General features: G+C 45.1%; 1 protein-coding gene across 7 annotated transcripts in view; it reads left to right on the top strand.

The window, feature by feature from the left end:
• The window catches only part of LOC144498775 (activating molecule in BECN1-regulated autophagy protein 1-like), a 409,078-nt gene that overhangs the window by 123,581 nt on the left and 267,259 nt on the right, over positions 1-18,238 (top strand). For all 7 annotated transcript variants that reach the window (XM_078220425.1, XM_078220422.1, XM_078220420.1 and 4 more), the window contains one exon: positions 15,578-15,751. In XM_078220425.1, coding sequence (XP_078076551.1) covers positions 15,578-15,751 — 174 coding nt within the window. The remainder of the gene's footprint in view (positions 1-15,577; positions 15,752-18,238) is intronic.

Raw genomic sequence — 18,238 nt, 5'->3', positions numbered from 1 at the left:
CCGCCCCCATGAATCGCACGTGGGCGAGGGCGCCAAGCGCAGCGACTCCTGGTGGTCTTCCTCCTCCTCTGTCTGCCACGATGGCGCCGTCCTGAGATCGCATGTGGTCGGACCTCGTGGGTACTGCGACGCCGAAAGAGATGGTCTCTGTTCTGGAGGGTTACAAGCTGCACTGCCGTTTTTAGGTTTGGACCTGCAGACTTTGCCGTAGTGGCCTTTTTTACCGCACTGGCTGCAGATTGCCGTTCTTGCCGGACACTGTTGCCGTGGATGCTTGGCCCCTCCACAAAAATAGCATCGCTGGCCACCTGGAGCTGCCGCCGTCGTCGAATCGATCTGGGAGCGCGGGTTCGCGGGGCGAGGAGGGAGCTGAGCTTGCTCCAACCACGTTGACTGCACGTGGTCCTCGGGGTACAGCGCCAAGCTCTTCGACGCCGCCTCCAACCTCACGGCCATCTCCATTGCCTGGGTTAAGTTGAGTTTCCCCTTTTCTAGCAATTTAAGCCTGATGTACGAGGACCCTACCCCTGCTACGAACGCGTCTCGGGCGAGGTCGTACATATACTGTTCGGCGGAGACGTCCTTACAGTCGCAACCCCTGGCAAGCTGCAGGAGCTCATTGGCATAATCCTCCATGGTTTCGCCCGACTGCCGACGTCGTGTAGCGAGGAGGTAACGAGCGTGTATCTCGTTGGGTGGCATAGTGTATCTTTTCTTTAGGAGCTCGACGGCACCCTGGGAAGTGGGAGCTGCACGAATGGCTAGGTAAATCGTGTCGCTTACCCTTGCGTGGAGGACCTGGAGTCTATCACTGTCCGTAGTGATAGCTACCGAGGCTGCCAGGTAGTCCTCAAAGCACTTCCACCAATGGTCGAATGTGTTAGCTGCACCGACCGCACGTGGGTCCAGTGTCAGACGATCCGGTTTTAGAATCTGTTCCATACTCTCTGTTTTTTCTTCTTGTTGCACAGTTGTGAGTTTTCTGTTTACTTTATTAAATTGATGCGCGTCAATAAGCACATGGAACCAAGGCTTCGGTATTGAAGGCTTTAATAAAGTAACAATGGAACTACTAACACGAATACACCAGTTCAGACTGAAGGGGTCCTGCCGGAGCAGGGGGTCTTATACCTCGCCACCGGAGGCGGGACCCCACTGGAATGTGCCATGATAACTCTTATAACAGGTAAACACCCTAACCCAACAACATAGTACAACCCCCACAGTAACAACACCCTAGCCCAACAGTAACATAGTAACAAACCCCAGTGGTGAACCAACGATGGTTCACCACAGGAGGAATTTTTTGTATGCCAAGCAAGTAGGAATACTGCACAAAGACTACCCATAAGCACATGTGGATTTGTTTCCAAGAGATGGTGATAATTTTCTAAGCATGGTTAACTCGATTTTTAAGCACGGTGAGACGAGCCTTTCAACTTTCCTGCCCTTCAGCACAATCCATGTTTTGTTAATTGCAGATAAAATTTGAAAGTTAATTTAATTTAGTTCCCCAAGTAAAGATACGTTGAATTTTCCAAATGGATGCAACCTCCAACATAAAATTGCAAGAACTAGGAGCAGGAGTAGCCATCTGGCCCCACGAGCTTGCTCCACCATTCAATAAGATCATGACTGATCTTTTTGTGGACTCAGCTCCACTTACCTGCCCGCTCACCATAACTCTTAATTCCTTTACTGTTCAAAAATCTTTTTTTTTCTTGCCTTAAACATTCAATGGGAGAGCCCCAACTACTTCACTAAGAAGGGAATTCCACAGATTCAAAACCTTTTGGGTGAAGAAGTTCCTCTTCAACTCAGTCCTAAATCTGCTCCCCCTTATTTTGAGGCCCACGGTTCTAGTTTCATCTGCAGTGGAAACAACCCCCTGCTATCTTATCTAGAACATGCCAAGTCCTGTGACTCCCTCGAGAGACACAATTTCAAAGTAAAATATAGACCTCGCATGCAATCTTGAGAACACTGAAAGCTTAGAATTTTTTTCCAGGCATTCCAAAATGACAGTGATTTCTTGTAAAAGTGATTCTGTGCACATGCACTCAAGCAGTCGCAACCCTGCATGAGCCTAAAATTTAAAGGTGCACTATTGTGCCGGAGAAGTCTTGGTGAAACCTTAGGTTTGGATTTGAATGCATTGTAAATAATATTAGTACAATGGCTCTGAAAAAACTAATTTCAGTTCATAAATATTGCAAATTGTTCAACTGCAAGAGATCTAGAGGTTTGAATTCATGCTCTGGAGACATAAATTAAATCTCACCATGACAGGCTGGGAAATTTAAATTCATTACATAAATCTGGAATAGAAATGCTGTGTGAGTATGAATCTATCACAAAAAATCCATCTGGTTCACACGTCTGTTAGGGAAGAAAATCAATCATCTCTACATAGTCAGGTCGACATGTGACTCTAGATGTACACACTGTGGTTAACTCTCAACTGCCCTCCTAAGTGGTCTAGCAAGGCACTTGGAGCAGCCATGTAATATATGACTACCGGGCATTAAACTAAGTACAAATTCGAAGAATGGTGCACTTTGCCTATGGACACTGCAAAATCTTCCTCATGAATGTCGGGGGACTTGTGTCAAGATTGGTGGGGCTGCCCAGCAGGTGAATTGGACATCAGTTCTGAAGTGGTAGTAATCACACTTGAGCTATTGTCCAAGATTCCTCCATCACCATTCCAAGGTATGCCCTGTCTCAACAGCATAGTGTCCCGAACATTCACTCCTGCCCCCATGAAGTTTCATGGCATCCGACCAAACATGGATCAGGAAACTTCCTGATGAATACCACCTACCGCCCTCCTTCACTGATGAATTGTGACACCCACTCGGAAGAAGCACGAGTAGCAAGGTGGCCGCATCCAAACCCTGGTGGAGGACTTCAGTGTTCATCACCAAGAGTGGTTTGACAGAACCACTGACAGAATGGCTGTGTCCTGAGGGGCTTATTTGCTAGGCTGGGTCTACAACAGTTGGTGAAAGAACCAACACAAGGGTAAAGACTTTGGCTTTCATTTTCAAAACATCTCCCTTTCAAAGGTGAATCTGTTCAGGGCAGTGTTGATAAGACTGGTCACTGCGCAGGCTCTGTGTAGATTGAGCACTTTGGATTGTTTTTTTGTGTTGTGTGGCACAACCACTATGCAAATTGGGATAGAATCAGACAGGACCTAGTAACTCCAAATGAGACATCCATGAGGTATTGACCATCAACAGCAGCAGAATTTATATTTCACTACAACGTGTGATCTCGTGACCTGTATGATTACCATTAAGCCAGGTGATCTTAATTCAATGAGGAGTATAGGATAGCATGCCACGGGCAGCATCAGGTGCACCTAAAAATTAGGTTCCAGCCTACTGAGGCTACAGCAAAGCCGACATGCGTACTGAACAATTGAAGCAACTTGCTGCAGGAAGCAAAGCCACCTCACAGCCAAGGGATCAGATTATAGCTTCACAATTATACGATCTCCAGTCATGAATTATCACAATTAAACAACTAATGGGAGGAGGAGACTCTACAAACAAGCCAGTCCTCTATGATAGTGAAGCCCAGCATGTGAGTGGGGGAAGGAAAGAAAGCTGAAGCATTTGCAACCATTTTCAACCAGAAGTGCAGAGTTGATGATCCATCTCAACTTCCTCCCAACATCACAGATAGCAGTCTTCAGACGATTTTAATCGATTCACAAGATATCAAGAAATGACAATGTGGATACAACGAAGGCAATGGTTCCCAAACCGTCCCAGTTGTAGTGTGAAGATTTGTGCTTCAGAACTCGCCACAGCGCTAGCCAAGCTGTTGCATTAACCTGCAATCTGGAAATATAAAATCTTGTCCAAGTATGTCCTGTCCATAAAAAGCAGGGCAAATTCAATCTAGCCAGTTTTTGCGCTGTCTACCCCCAAATCGTTGGAAAAGTGATGGAAGTCATAATTGACTATGTGCTATCAAGTGGCACTCAGTTAGCAATAATCTGCTCACTGCTCAGTTTGTATTCTCTCATGACCATTCAACTCCAGATTTTATGACAGCCTTGGTCCAGATGGACGAAGGAGTTGAATTCCAAAGATGAAATGGCGACTTTGACAAATGTGGCTACAATTAGAACAAATAAGATTGGGCATAATAAATTAGCATTAACTGGATTTGTTAATGGACAGCAAAAAGAATATGAGTAAAGTGGATATTTTCAGATTGGTCTCCAAAGCAGTGGGATGCTGCAAGGTTCAAAACTTAGGTCTCAGCTATCTAAGTAATGCTTGGTTGAGGAGACTGAGTGTCATTTACCTAGGTTTGCTAAAGGTACCAAGTTCGGCAGGAAAGTAAGCAGTGAAGAGGAATCGGAGAGGCTGCAGAGAGATACAAACAGGTTGGCTGATTGGGCAATATCATGGCAGGTAGAACACAATGTGGTGAAATGAGAAGCATGAAATTGTCAGAGCACAGAAGGTGACCATTCAGCCCATCATGTCTGTGATGGCTCCAAGGAGTAGCTCACTTAGAGCTACCCATTCACCTTCTCCCCTTAGATTTGTGTGTTTGTCCTTTTCAGATAATCACATTCCCTCTTCAATGCTTTACCAGTCTTCAATGTTGAACCAGTCTTCTTCACGCTCTTGGGCAGTGCATTCCAGAATGGATGAGTTGATAGCTTGATAGCACAGGTTGCAACATACGAGTATGATGTGTTAACTATCACAGAAACGTGGTTGCAGGATAACCTGGAGTGGGTATTCAATGTTCCAGAGTATATGATGTTACAAAAGAACAGACCAAAGAGGAAAGACGATGGGGTAGTGTTGTTAATTAAGGAAAGTTTCAGAGCAATGCTGAGTCATGATGTAAAGGCAGTAGATAGTGATGCAGAATCGGTTTGGGTTGAAATCATGAATACCAAGGCAAGGAAGACGAGATAAGTCTATGGACCTTAAAAATGTGACCTCTCAAGAAGTCAGAGCATAAATGGGGAAATATCGTGCATTTTCGAAGGGGACTGCAATTATCATGCAGATTTTAATCTGTATATTGATTGGACAAACCAAACCAGTAAGGGTAACATAGCAGAAGTCTTTGTGGAATGCATCAGGGATTGCTTTTTAGAGCAGTGTGTTGTAGAACCAACCTGGGAACGGCTGCTTTAGATTTGATTTTGTGTAACAAAGAAGGATTAACAAGGGATCTTGTGGTTAAGGACCCCTTGAGGGGGTAGTAACTACAATATGATAGAATTCCATATGCGGTTTAGGACCATAGCTCCATAACCAGTGTCTTCAATTTAAAAATAAAGACAATTATAATGCTATAAGGGTGGAGTTGCCTAAGGTGAACTGGATAAACAAGCTAAGATACAGATCAGTAGATGAGCAGTGGCAAATATTCAAACAGCTGGTCCAAAATGCTCAGCAGGAGTTTAAGACCATAAGACCATAAGACATAGGAGCGGAAGTAAGGCCATTCGGCCCATCGAGTCCACTCCACCATTCAATCATGGTTGATTTCAACTCCATTTACCCGCTCTCTCCCCATAGCCCTTAATTCCTCGAGAAATCAAGAATTTATCAATTTCTGTCTTGAAGACGCTCAACGTCTCGGCCTCCACAGCCCTCTGTGGCAATGAATTCCACAGACCCACCACTCTCTGGCTGAAGAAATTTCTCCTCATCTCTGTTCTAAAGTGACTCCCTTTTATTCTAAGGCTGTGCCCCCGCGTCCTAGTCTCCCCTGTTAATGGAAACAACTTCCCTACGTCCATCCTATCTAAGCCGTTCATTATCTTGTAAGTTTCTATCAGATCTCCCCTCAACCTCCTAAACTCCAATGAATATAATCCCACGATCCTCAGACGTTCATCGTATGTCAGGCCTACCATTCCTGGGATCATCCGTGTGAATCTCCGCTGGACCCGCTCCAGTGCCAGTATGTCCTTCCTGAGGTGTGGGGCCCAAAATTGCTCACAGTACTCCAAATGCGGCCTAACCAGTGCTTTATAAAGCCTCAGAAGTACATCCCTGCTTTTGTATTCCAAGCCTCTTGAGATAAATGACAACATTACATTTGCTTTCTTAATTACGGACTCAACCTGCAAGTTTACCTTTAGAGAATCCTGGACTAGGACTCCCAAGTCCCTTTGCACTTTAGCATTATGAATTTTGTCACCGTTTAGAAAATAGTCCATGCCTCTATTCTTTTTTCCAAAGTGTACAACCTCGCACTTGCCCACGTTGAATTTCATCAGCCACTTCTTGGACCACTCTCCTAAACTGTCTAAATCTTTCTGCAGCCTCCCCACCTCCTCAATACTACCTGCCCCTCCACCTATCTTTGTATCATCGGCAAACTTGGCCAGAATGCTCCCAGTCCCGTCATCTAGATCGTTAATATATAAAGAGAACAGCTGTGGCCCCAACACTGAACCCTGCGGGACACCACTTGTCACCGGTTGCCATTCTGAGAAAGAACCTTTTATCCCAACAAGTTTATCTCAATCAAAAAGAGGGATTCCACAAGATCTGTGATTAACACAGGAGGTTAAGAATAATGTTAAATTGAAAAGCAGGAGATACAAAGTAGCAAGGGAAGTGGTAGATGAGAGGACTGGGAATTTTTTAGGATCCAGCAGCAAGAAACTAAAAGCGCAGAAGAAGGGACAATATGAATTTTGAGAGAAAACTTGCATGCAGCATTAAAACAAACAGTAAGCGCTTCTATGGATATATAAATAGGAAGTGGGCGGCTAAGGTAAATGTGGGACCTCCACTTAACGAGGTGGGTAAATTGCTAACAGCAAACAAAGAAATAGCGGATATGCCAAATAAACTTTTTGCATCCGTCTTCACCGTGGACGATGTTGCAAATATCCCTAAGTTATCATAGGGCTGATTTCAAAAAAGCATTGTAGAACTTACAAAAACACCCAATCACGAAGAATAGAGTATTAGAGAAACTCGAGAGGCTAAGGGTGGACAAGTTACCGAGACCCGATGAACTGCATGCTAGGGTTTCACTGGAAGTGGAAGAGATAGTGGACCCATTGATTGAAATTTTTTGTAACTTGCTAAATTCCAGGAGGGTACCAGAAGATTAAAAAAGCCAAGGTGATGCCCTTGTTCAAGAAGGGAGCAAGGCAGAAGACAGGGAATTATAAGTCAGTTAGTTAAATCTCTATTATTGACAAGGTGCTGGTGTCAATAATCAAAGAGAAAATAACTAATCATTTAGAAAAGCTGAATTTAATCAAAACTAGTCAATGTGGATTTATGAAAGGTAAATCAAGTTTGACAAATTTGCTCGAATTCTTTGAGGATGTAACAGAATAAGTAGAGTGGAACCTGTAGATGTAGCGTATTTGGATTTCCAAATGGCATTTGCCAAGGTGTCGCATAAGAGGCTGGTGCAGAAAGTAAAAGCCCATGGAATTGGAGGAAGTGTGTTAGCATGGATTGAAAACTGGCTGTCACATAGGAAATGGAGAGTTGGAATAAATGGGCCCTTTGCAGAGTGGAAAGATGTAACTAGTGGAGTACCGCAGGGATCAGTTCTTAGCCTGTAATTGTTCACTGTTTACATTGATGACCTGGAGGAAGGAACAGAATGTAAGCGTTCCAAATTTGCTGATGATATAAAGATAGGTGGAAGGGCATATTGTGATGAAGATATTGTCATTCTACAATGGGATATCATAGATTGGGTGACTGGGCAAAAACCTGGCAAATGGAGTTTAATGTGGGGAAGTGCAAGGTCGTGCACTTTGGTAGGAGGAGTCAAAAGATTATTATCTAAATGGACAAAGAACAATACAGCACAGGAACAGGCCCTTCGGCCCTCCCGCGCCGCTCCCTGGTCCAAACTCGACCATTCTTTTGTATCCCTCCATTCCCACTTTGTTCATGTGGCTATCTAGATAAGTCGTAAACGTTCCCAGTGTGTCCGCCTCCACCACCTTGCCCGGCAGCGCATTCCAGGCCCCCACCACCCTCTGTGTAAAATATGTCCTTCTGATATCTGTGTCACCTTGAACCTATGACCTCTCGTGAACGTCACCACCGACCTGGGAAAAAGCTTCCCATCGTTCACCCTATCTATGCCTTTCATAATTTTATACACCTCTATTAGGTCACCCCTCATCCTCCGTCTTTCCAGTGAGAACAACCCCAGTTTACCCAATCTCTCCTCATAACTAAGCCCTTCCATACCAGGCAACATCCTGGTAAACCTCCTCTGCACTCTCTCTAAAGCCTCCACGTCCTTCTGGTAGTGTGGCGACCAGAACTGGGCGCAGTATTCCAAATGCGGCCGAACCAACGTTCTACACAACTGCAACACCAGACCCCAACTTTTATATTCTATGCCCAGTCCTATAAAGGCAAGCATGCCATATGCCTTATTCACTACCTTCTCCACCTGTGACGTCACCTTCAAGGATCTGTGGACTTGCACACCCAGGTCCCTCTGCGTATCTACATCCTTTATGGTTCTGCCATTTATCGTAGAGCTCCCCCCTACGTTAGTTCTACCAAAATGCATCACTTCGCATTTATCTGGATTGAACTCCATCTGCCATTTCTTTGCCCAAATTTCCAGCCTATCTATATCCTTCTGTAGCCTCTGACAATGTTCCTCACTATCTGCAAGTCCAGCCATTTTCGTGTCGTCCACAAACTTACTGATCACCCCAGTTGCACCTTCCAGATCGTTTATATAAATCACAAACAGCAGAGGTCCCAATACAGAGCCCTGCGGAACACCACTAGTCACAGGCATCCAGCCGGTAAAAGACCCTTCCACTACCACCCTCTGTCTTCAGTGACCAAACCACTTCTCCACCCATCTAGCCACCTCCCCCTTTATCCCATGAGATCCAACCTTTTGTACCAATGGAGAGAGACTACAGGTGAGTGAAGTGTTTTAGATCTAGGTGTTCTAGTGCATGGATCCCAAAAAGCTAGTAGGCAGGTCCAACAAGTAGTTAAGAAGGCAAAAACTGCATTTTGGCCTTTATTGCCCTCCAACCCCTTTATAGGGAGGTTTGTTGCAATTGTACAGGATGTTGGTGAGGCCTCACCTGGAATACTGCATATAGTTTTGGTCCCCTTATCTAAAAAATAATATAGTAGCAATGGAGGCAATCCAAAGGAGATTCACCAGGCTAATTCCTGGGATGAGAGCATTGTCAAGAGAGACTAAATAGTCTGGCTCTGTATTCCTTGGAGTTTAGAAGAGTGACGATTGACCTTATTCAAACATACAAGATCCTGAGGGGGCTTGACAGAGTAGGTGGTGAGATATTGTCACTAGTGGAAGAGTCTTGAACAAGGGAACATAGCTGCAAGATAAAGAGCCGGTCATTTAAAACTGAGGTGCATAGAAATTTCTTCTTGCAGAGGGTGGTGAATCTCTGGATTGCTCTGGTCCAAAGGATAGTGGAGGCTGGATCATTTAGAAGCAGTTAAAGTGGAGTTGAATAAATATTTGATAGATCAAGGAATAGAGAGCTATGGGGAAACGGCACAGAAAAGGAGTTGAGGCATAGATCAGCTATGATTGTATTGAATAGATGGACAGGCTTGGAAGACCTGGTGGCCTATTTCTGTTTCTGTTCCTTGTGTTATAGGTTTTAAGCCAGTGGAAATGGGGGGGGGGAGAGAGAGAGAGAGAGAGAGAGAGAGAGAGAGAGAGAGAGAGAGAGAGAGAGAGAATGAACAACAAAATATGAGGTGGAAGACAGGAGAGATTAAATTCCAAAAGATTTCATGGTACAAATGCCAAAGGGAGTGGCAATGGGTATGGTAAAAGAATCAAAAGATTTGTCCAGATGAGGTGTAAATGACTACATAGCAACCACCTGAATGCAACATGAAGGGATAGAGAAAGAAATGACTCACAACTGCCCCAACCCAGCAAAAAAACTTATGTAACAAGATGGAAGCAAAGGTTTTGAACTTGGAGTTTAGAAGGCTGTCGGGGTCATGACGAAAGATGAAGTGCTGAGCCTTTGAGTTAGTTCATGTGTAAATGATGTAGGAAGGAGAGCAAATTAGGACAAACTGCTTTTTAATTGCAGCCACATCTGATTAGCATATTAAACTTTGCAGTTTGCCTTTCGATTAATTCCCCTCGTCTTTGTATCCTGACAGTGCCTTCATCAAGGTGATCCCTGGGCTAGTACTGAGATGCAAGTTTAATTCCACGACATAGCAGATTTCACAATATTTGTAGCAGTCCAGGGCGGTGCAAAACCAAGACCAGGAACAATGACATTTTTGAGCAGGAGTCATCTTTGCGATACATTTACATGTTTTCCATCTGATTGCCATTGATAACATTGGATTGTCCAATTACTTGACCCTCCAGCTACTGGATGGTGTCAGAAGTCCAAGTATTGTAGAAATTATACAAAAAGATTGAGTATTGTTACAAAATTAAAAAAGCATAATGTTGTCTCCAAGATAACTTGTCAACTGTATGTGTTATGGTTGTGCACAGGCATGCCATCTCATCTGGTGCATGGATACAAGTATGTAATAGATACAAGAGGTAAACTTCAGGAATATTTGACTAACATCTTTGATCGATTACATTGAACACTGTTTGAGATTTAGGCTATGTGGATCAATAAGCTTTGAAAGATTTGTAAGTTGTCTGCAATAAGCTGTAGTAACTAGCAGTGAGTGGGGGAAGAAGATATCCTATCTTTCATCAAATTAAATGACTTGTTCATCACAAATTTATAAACAGCCAATGTTAGTTCTTGATATCATTGAAGCTAATATTGTTTTTTAATGGTTCATTAAATGACTGCACTAAGAAATTACACATTTCAAATTAATCACCAAGGAAGAATAAACACAAAATATAGTTGGTAATTTTTCAAATCACTCATGTTTGGTTCTAATTATCATAAGTCAAAAATTCAGTGATTTCTTACAGAATGATCATTTCCATTCAGAGCTGCAATTGGAAACTATACTTTCCTGTATCAGCTACTCAAACTGTAAGTTCACCTCTCTTCATATGGATGTTAGTGTCCATAATTTCCTCCATAGTTATTAACGTTTATAATTAGAACATGTACACATCACAGTGAAGATGGTGGCAAATCAGAGGCAACATGGCCATATTTCCTCCGCTTATGTGGAAATCTTAAGTTTTAAAATTGTCTGGTAATGCAAATCCTAAGTACAGCACTTATCTGAAGTGCTACTTCCACTAGGCTGGTCTCCTGGTGAAATCAGCTGGCCTGCTGCCATTTAGAGCATGTCAAGAATTTAGGAATGGGGAATCCATGGATTTGTTGAGCCTATGAATTTATTGAGTTGTTTCTTTTTTAAATCTATTAGTTTTAAAAATAGGTCACTGCCATACCAACAGCACCATTACTTTTAAATCTAAAAAATGGCAAGGATCCAGCAGAGTTGTAATTGCCATTGTTTTCAACTGGAGGACATGATTGTGATCAAAGCTTCCAACCATTATCAATGCTGAGTAATGGCTGAAAAGTCGCAGGTAAATTATGGAGCCCCATAAGTGATGTACTCCATAACTTTCTCTTAATTTACAGTCATACTAAGATCTTAACAGCTTGGTTTCACCAATATATTGGCGCCAGTCTTCCAAGAAAATTTGAGCTAGTAATTTTTGTATTGATTTTCTACAGTGATACCCAGCTAAACCTGATACAAGGTTTGTGATGTTTATGATTGCCCATTCAAATGAAGCAAAAATAAAATTGTTTCTAAAGAAAAAAATTTAATAGAGATAGAACTGGAACAAGGTTCTGCTGAGAGAGCTTGAGGGGCTAGTGTTGAAATTAAAGCACGAACCTCACAGAAGATGTTCTCTAGATTGTTATCTGAGTTACATGCAAATTGGCATAGAGACAACTAGTTAGAAGGGTAATTGCATGGCTGAAAGAGTGGTGTGGCAGGCAGCGGTTTTGATGCGTGGAGCTCTGGCACCAGTGCTGGGGAAAAGGGGGGAAACTGTTCTGTTAGGATAGACTCCACTTAACCTGCACTGGATTGGTGAATTAGATAATTGAATCTGGTGAATAGAATAACTGGGATGGTGAATTCAGTTAATCGGAGTCCACAACCTTGTGACTCAGAGTGAGGGTGCTACCAACTGACACAATAAGAACCTGAGGAGGAACCAACCACTGGATGCCCTGTATTTGGATTTTCAAAGGCATCTGATAAACTGCTGCTCAAGAGATTATGACACAAGATTTGGGCCCGTGTTGTTTGGGATAACGTACAAGTGCTTTGAGAAATGGGTAACAAACACAGTAAAAATAAATGGGCAATTTTCAGGTAGGCACGCGAAAATAGTGACATAGATGAGTGGGTTATGTGCGTAAGCTGTGAAGAGGGCACAATGTAAAAAAGTTTGGACAGGTTAAATGAGTAGGAAAGACCATACCGTAAAGAATATAATGTGTAGAAATACAAGTTTTCCATTTTGGTAGAAAAAGTAGAAATGTACAATATTGTTTTAATGGTGAGACTGGGAAATGTTGACATTTAGAGGCACCTGGGTGTCCCTATGCACAAATCACAAAGTAAACGTGCAGCTACAGCAAGCAATTAGGAACGCAAATAATATGGTAGTATTTACAGCAGAGATTGGAATATGATTTAAGAGAAAGCCTTGCTACAATTGTATAGAAACATAATGAGACTATACCTGGAGTACTGAGTACAGTTTAGATCTCAACTAAAGAAGGATATATTTGCCTTGCAAGGTGGGATTGGGAAGCACAACAAAGGTTCACTTGACTGGTTCCTGGGGTGAGAGGAGAGATTGAGTAGACTCTGGTTATATTCCCTTGGTTTAAAATAGTCGGAGGTGATCCCATTGAACCATATGGGCCCAGATCTTCTGGTCCCCAGAGAGTCATACCCTGGAGGTACCCCAGAAGTTAGGGAACCCAGTCTCCATTCAAGGACTGCATGTGAATGGCCTGGGTAGTTCAAACTTCCAATGGGCAACCCTCTGAAACTTTGATTTAAGGTCAAAAGGACTTTGGATGGTTCCGTCTCTGCAAGCAATATAGTTACCCACATAAAGTTAGAAAGATTGAAACTGGTTCTAACCCCTGGGTAACTATACTATTCAGCCCCCATATCCCCCCCAACCACCTTCACACTCCATCTCCATCCAATTACTCCAATTCCCCCAGCAGATCATCTCCCACATCCCCTGCGTCTACACCCCCCAAAAAAAACCCCAAACACCTGACTAACCCCCATCCAACTCTGACCACCCAACAGCCAACCTCAAACCCCAATCCCATACCCAATTACCTTCCCTCCTAGTTTGTCAAAGTGACTGGGACATTCAAACTTACTCATTTATGGCAGTAAATGCCGTCGGCGGGGATGTCTTTTTGTTTCACCCGATGATCCAGCACTGCACTGAAGACCTCCAGGTGTAGCTGCGCACCATGTTTCTCAGCATGCTGGGTTGGAAGTCCGAGCATGAAATATGAAGCTCCAGTCTAAGCTAGGAAAATAGGATCAGAGTGGTAGTCCAACAGTAATTGCCACTCTATGGACATTTTGGCCCCAAATTCTTCGGTGACCTTGACAGGATGGTTGCTGGGAGGATGTTTCCCCTAATTGGGGAACTTGAATTAAGGTGTTCCAGTCTCAGAATAAGGGCTGAGATAAGGAGAAATCCTTTCACTTGAAGGGTTGTGTGTCTTTGGAATTTACTTACTCAGAGCTGTGGTTGTTCAGTCATTGAGTACATTCATGTCAGAAATCAATACGTTTTTGGATACTCTGAATTGAGAAATATGGAGATAGAGGTAGAAGAGTGCGGCAGGGTTTATCTGAGGTAGAAGTATGACCACAATCTGACTGAACATCAGAGCAGGCTCGAAGAGCTGACTAACCTCCTATTTTATATATTATTTTCTTATTGTGCACAACGTTAATTGCAACTTGTGGCCTGTCTGTTTAGTTGTTTTCCCCTTTTGGTATCTCATTTCCCCTGGTCCATTGTATCAGATTAATACAGAAGTGTGACTTTTTAAAGATTTTCTTTCTATGTGAAGTGACTAAAGGTTGATCAAGGTAATGTTGGAGAGAGTCGTGTACCTGGGCTTCCAAAGAATATCTGACAAAGTATCACATGATAAACTTCATTGCAGAATTGAAGCTCTGGGATTAAAGGTGCATCAGTGACTTGGATATGAAATTGGTTTAAGGACAGATAACAAAGAATAGTGGTGAGCAGTTAATTCTCAGCCTGAAGTTAAGAACGCTGTGATGCTCCCAAGAGGGATGAGTATTATGGCCATCTATGTGAATGACTGGACTTGAATATAATTTCAAATTTTACAGAAGGCACAAAACTTGAAATTAAGTAGTGAGGAAAATAGTACCAGCCTTCAGGAGAAGGTAATAGGCTGGTGAAGGTGCATGACAAATGAAATTTAATGCTGTGAAGTGATGTATTTTGGAAGAATAATAAGAAAAGTCAATCTGAACTAAACGGTACAATCTTAAACAGCATACAAAAAGAGATACCTGACTATTTGCTTACAGAAAGCTGAAGTTGGGAGGACATGTTGATGAAACTATTTTTAAAAATGTGTAGGGATCTTTTACAAATAGAGGCAAAAAGTACAACAGGAAGGAAGTCATGAGAATTTTTAATCTATTGCTGAATAGGCCTCAGATGGGATATTATGTGCAACTTTGGGCATGGCATTTTAAGAAGGATGTCAAGGACTTGGAGAGGGGACAGAGAAGATGTGCTAGAATGGCACCAAGGACGAGTGACTTGAGGTGTGTGGAGAAATTAAGGTTGTGAGATTGTGCTCTTTAGAATAGGGAAGAAACTGTATCCACTGGCAGGTGGGCCAGTAAGCAGAGGGCATAGATTTGAGGTAATTGGCAAAAAAGAACCGGTCAAAGAGAAATGTATTTATGCAGTTGTTATTATCTGGAAAGCACTGTCCAGGCAGCGTAAACAGATTCAATACTAACTTTAAAAAAAGAGTTCAATAAATACTTGTAAAGGAAACATTTGCTGGAGGATTAATAGGTAGCTTTTTCGGAGCTGGCACAGGCTGATGGGGAAAGACATCTTTCTACGTTGTATCACTCGATGCAAGCAAGTGTTGGTTTGTTTCACTTTCTTTGGGCAGAACTAAAATCAGTAGTCTACAGGTTTACATATAATAGTGACGAATTGGGCAAATCACTCTTGCCAGCCTTTTAACAGTATTAGGGCATGAGAGCAATGATCCTGTAATGGAGTAATAGATCTATCCATTATGACAGATGACTCCTCTGACTGCTGTATTAATACAAAAATGCTTTCTGTTCATTCTGGCTGCTTAATATTCACATTGTCATCCCATAGTGCCACTCACATTGCGCTTCTGTGTTTGAATTGCGTTCTTCTTCATGTGCTTTCCTCGTTTCATATCCTGCATTTGGAAATCCAACTTTGTAAAGAATTGCTAAATTATTAATTGCGCCTGCGCTAGTGGGCTGAGTTCAATTGAAATTCAATACCTGTATCTTTTCAGGTTATCTCCCGCCTATTATGCCCATCGGATCATTCAGTATCTCTCGCGTAGGGACAGTATTCGACAGCGGTCGATGCGATACCAGCCGAACCGAATGCGAGCCAGTTTGGAAAATTCAACGAGCAGCCCGGCCCAACCCATCGACGGTGCTGATATGGATTTTGATGATTTTGAGTAAGTACAGATTGAATTTTTATCTGATACACATGGTATGGCTACAGTGGTGACCTCGAGCAGGAACTGCTGAGCATGGTCACGTGGTGGAGCTTTGTGCTTCAAGGTGTACACTCATCCATGTTAGCCCTACTTTCTCTCTCTCTCTCTTTTTCTTTTCTCTCTTTCTCTCTTTGCTCTCTCTCTCTTTGCTCTCTCTCTCTTTGCACTCTCTTTGCTTACTGTCTCTCTTTTCTTTCTCTTTTCTTTCTCTGTTCTTTCCCTCTTCTTTCTCTCTTTCTCTTTCTCTTTTTTCTCTTTTTTCTCTCTTGCTCGTGTCTCTCGCTAGTGTCTCTATCTCTCGCTCGTCACTCTCGCTCGTCACTCTCGCTCGTCACTCTCTCTCTCGCTCGTCCCTCTCTCGCTCGTCCCTCTCTCTCTCTCGCTCGTCCCTCTCTCTCTCTCTCGCTCGTCCCTCTCTCTCTCTCTCGCTCGTCCCTCTCTCTCTCTCTCGCTCGTCCCCTCTCTCTCTCTCGCTCGTCCCTCTCTCTCTCTCGCTCGTCCCCTCTCTCTCTCTCGCTCGTCCCTCTCTCTCTGTCGCTCGTCCCTCTCTCTCTCTCTCGCTCGTCCCTCTCTCTCTCTCTCTCGCTCGTCCCTCTCTCTCTCTCTCTCGCTCGTCCCTCTCTCTCTCTCTCTCGCTCGTCCCTCTCTCTCTCTCGCTCGTCCCTCTCTCTCTCTGCTGTCCCTCTCTCTCTCTCGCTCGTCCCCTCTCTCTCTCTCGCTCGTCTCCTCTCTCTCTCTCGCTCGTCCCTCTCTCTCTCTCGCTCGTCCCTCTCTCTCTCTCGCTCGTCCCTCTCTCTCTCTCGCTCGTCCCCTCTCTCTCTCTCGCTCGTCCCTCTCTCTCTCTCGCTCGTCCCTCTCTCTCTCTCGCTCGTCCCTCTCTCTCTCTCGCTCGTCCCTCTCTCTCTCTCGCTCGTCCCTCTCTCTCTCCCGCTCGTCCCTCTCTCTCTCTCGCTCGTCCCTCTCTCTCTCTCGCTCGTCCCTCTCTCTCTCTCGCTCGTCCCTCTCTCTCCTCGCTCGTCCCTCTCTCTCTCGCTCGTCCCTCTCTCTCTCTCTCTCGTCCCTCTCTCTCTCTCGCTCGTCCCTCTCTCTCGCTCGCTCGTCCCTCTCTCTCTCGCTCGTCCCTCTCTCTCTCTCGCTCGTCCCTCTCTCTCTCTCGCTCGTCCCTCTCTCTCACTCGCTCGTCCCTTCTCTCTCTCTCGCTCGTCCCTCTCTCTCTCTCGCTCGTCCCTCTCTCTCTCTCTCGCTCGTCCCTCTCTCTCTCTCTCGCTCGTCCCTCTCTCTCTCTCGCTCGTCCCTCTCTCTCTCTCGCTCGTCCCTCTCTCTCTCTCGCTCGTCCCTCTCTCTCTCTCTCGCTCGTCCCTCTCTCTCTCTCGCTCGTCCCTCTCTCTCTCTCGCTCGTCCCTCTCTCTCTCTCGCTCGTCCCTCTCTCTCTCTCTCTCTCGCTCGTCCCTCTCTCTCTCTCGCTCGTCCCTCTCTCTCTCTCTCTCTCGCTCGTCCCTCTCTCTCTCTCGCTCGTCCCTCTCTCTCTCTCGCTCGTCCCTCTCTCTCTCTCGCTCGTCCCTCTCTCTCTCTCGCTCGTCCCTCTCTCTCTCTCGCTCGTCCCTCTCTCTCTCTCGCTCGTCCCTCTCTCTCTCTCGCTCGTCCCTCTCTCTCTCTCGCTCGTCCCTCTCTCTCTCTCGCTCGTCCCTCTCTCTCTCTCGCTCGTCCCTCTCTCTCTCTCGCTCGTCCCTCTCTCTCTCTCGCTCGTCCCTCTCTCTCTCTCGCTCGTCCCTCTCTCTCTCTCGCTCGTCCCTCTCTCTCTCTCGCTCGTCCCTCTCTCTCTCTCGCTCGTCCTCTCTCTCTCTCGCTCGTCCCTCTCTCTCTCTCGCTCGTCCCTCTCTCTCTCTCTCTCTCGCTCGTCCCTCTCTCTCTCTCTCGCTCGTCCCTCTCTCTCTCTCGCTCGTCCCTCTCTCTCTCTCGCTGTCCTCTCTCTCTCTCGCTCGTCCCCTCTCTCTCTCGCTCGTCCCTCTCTCTCTCTCGCTCGTCCCTCTCTCTCTCTCTCGCTCGTCCCCTCTCTCTCTCTCTCGCTCGTCCCTCTCTCTCTCTCTCTCGCTCGTCCCTCTCTCTCTCTCTCGCTCGTCCCTCTCTCTCTCTCGCTCGTCCCTCTCTCTCTCTCTCGCTCGTCCCTCTCTCTCTCTCGCTCGTCCCTCTCTCTCTCTCGCTCGTCCCTCTCTCTCTCTCTCTCGCTCGTCCCTCTCTCTCCCTCTCGCTCGTCCCTCTCTCTCGTCCCTCTCGCTCGTCCCTCTCGCTCGTGTCCCTCTCGCTCGTGTCCCTCCCCGCTCGTGTCCCTCTCGCTCGTGTCCCTCTCGCTCGTGTCCCTCTCGCTCGTGTCCCTCTCGCTCGTGTCCCTCTCGCTCGTGTCCCTCTCGCTCGTGTCCCTCTCGCTCGTGTCCCTCTCGCTCGTGT

Source organism: Mustelus asterias, chromosome 9 (genome assembly GCF_964213995.1).
Source record: "Mustelus asterias chromosome 9, sMusAst1.hap1.1, whole genome shotgun sequence".
In the NCBI taxonomy this organism is placed as follows: domain Eukaryota; kingdom Metazoa; phylum Chordata; class Chondrichthyes; order Carcharhiniformes; family Triakidae; genus Mustelus; species Mustelus asterias.
This window is presented reverse-complemented; position numbering and strand designations above follow the sequence as displayed.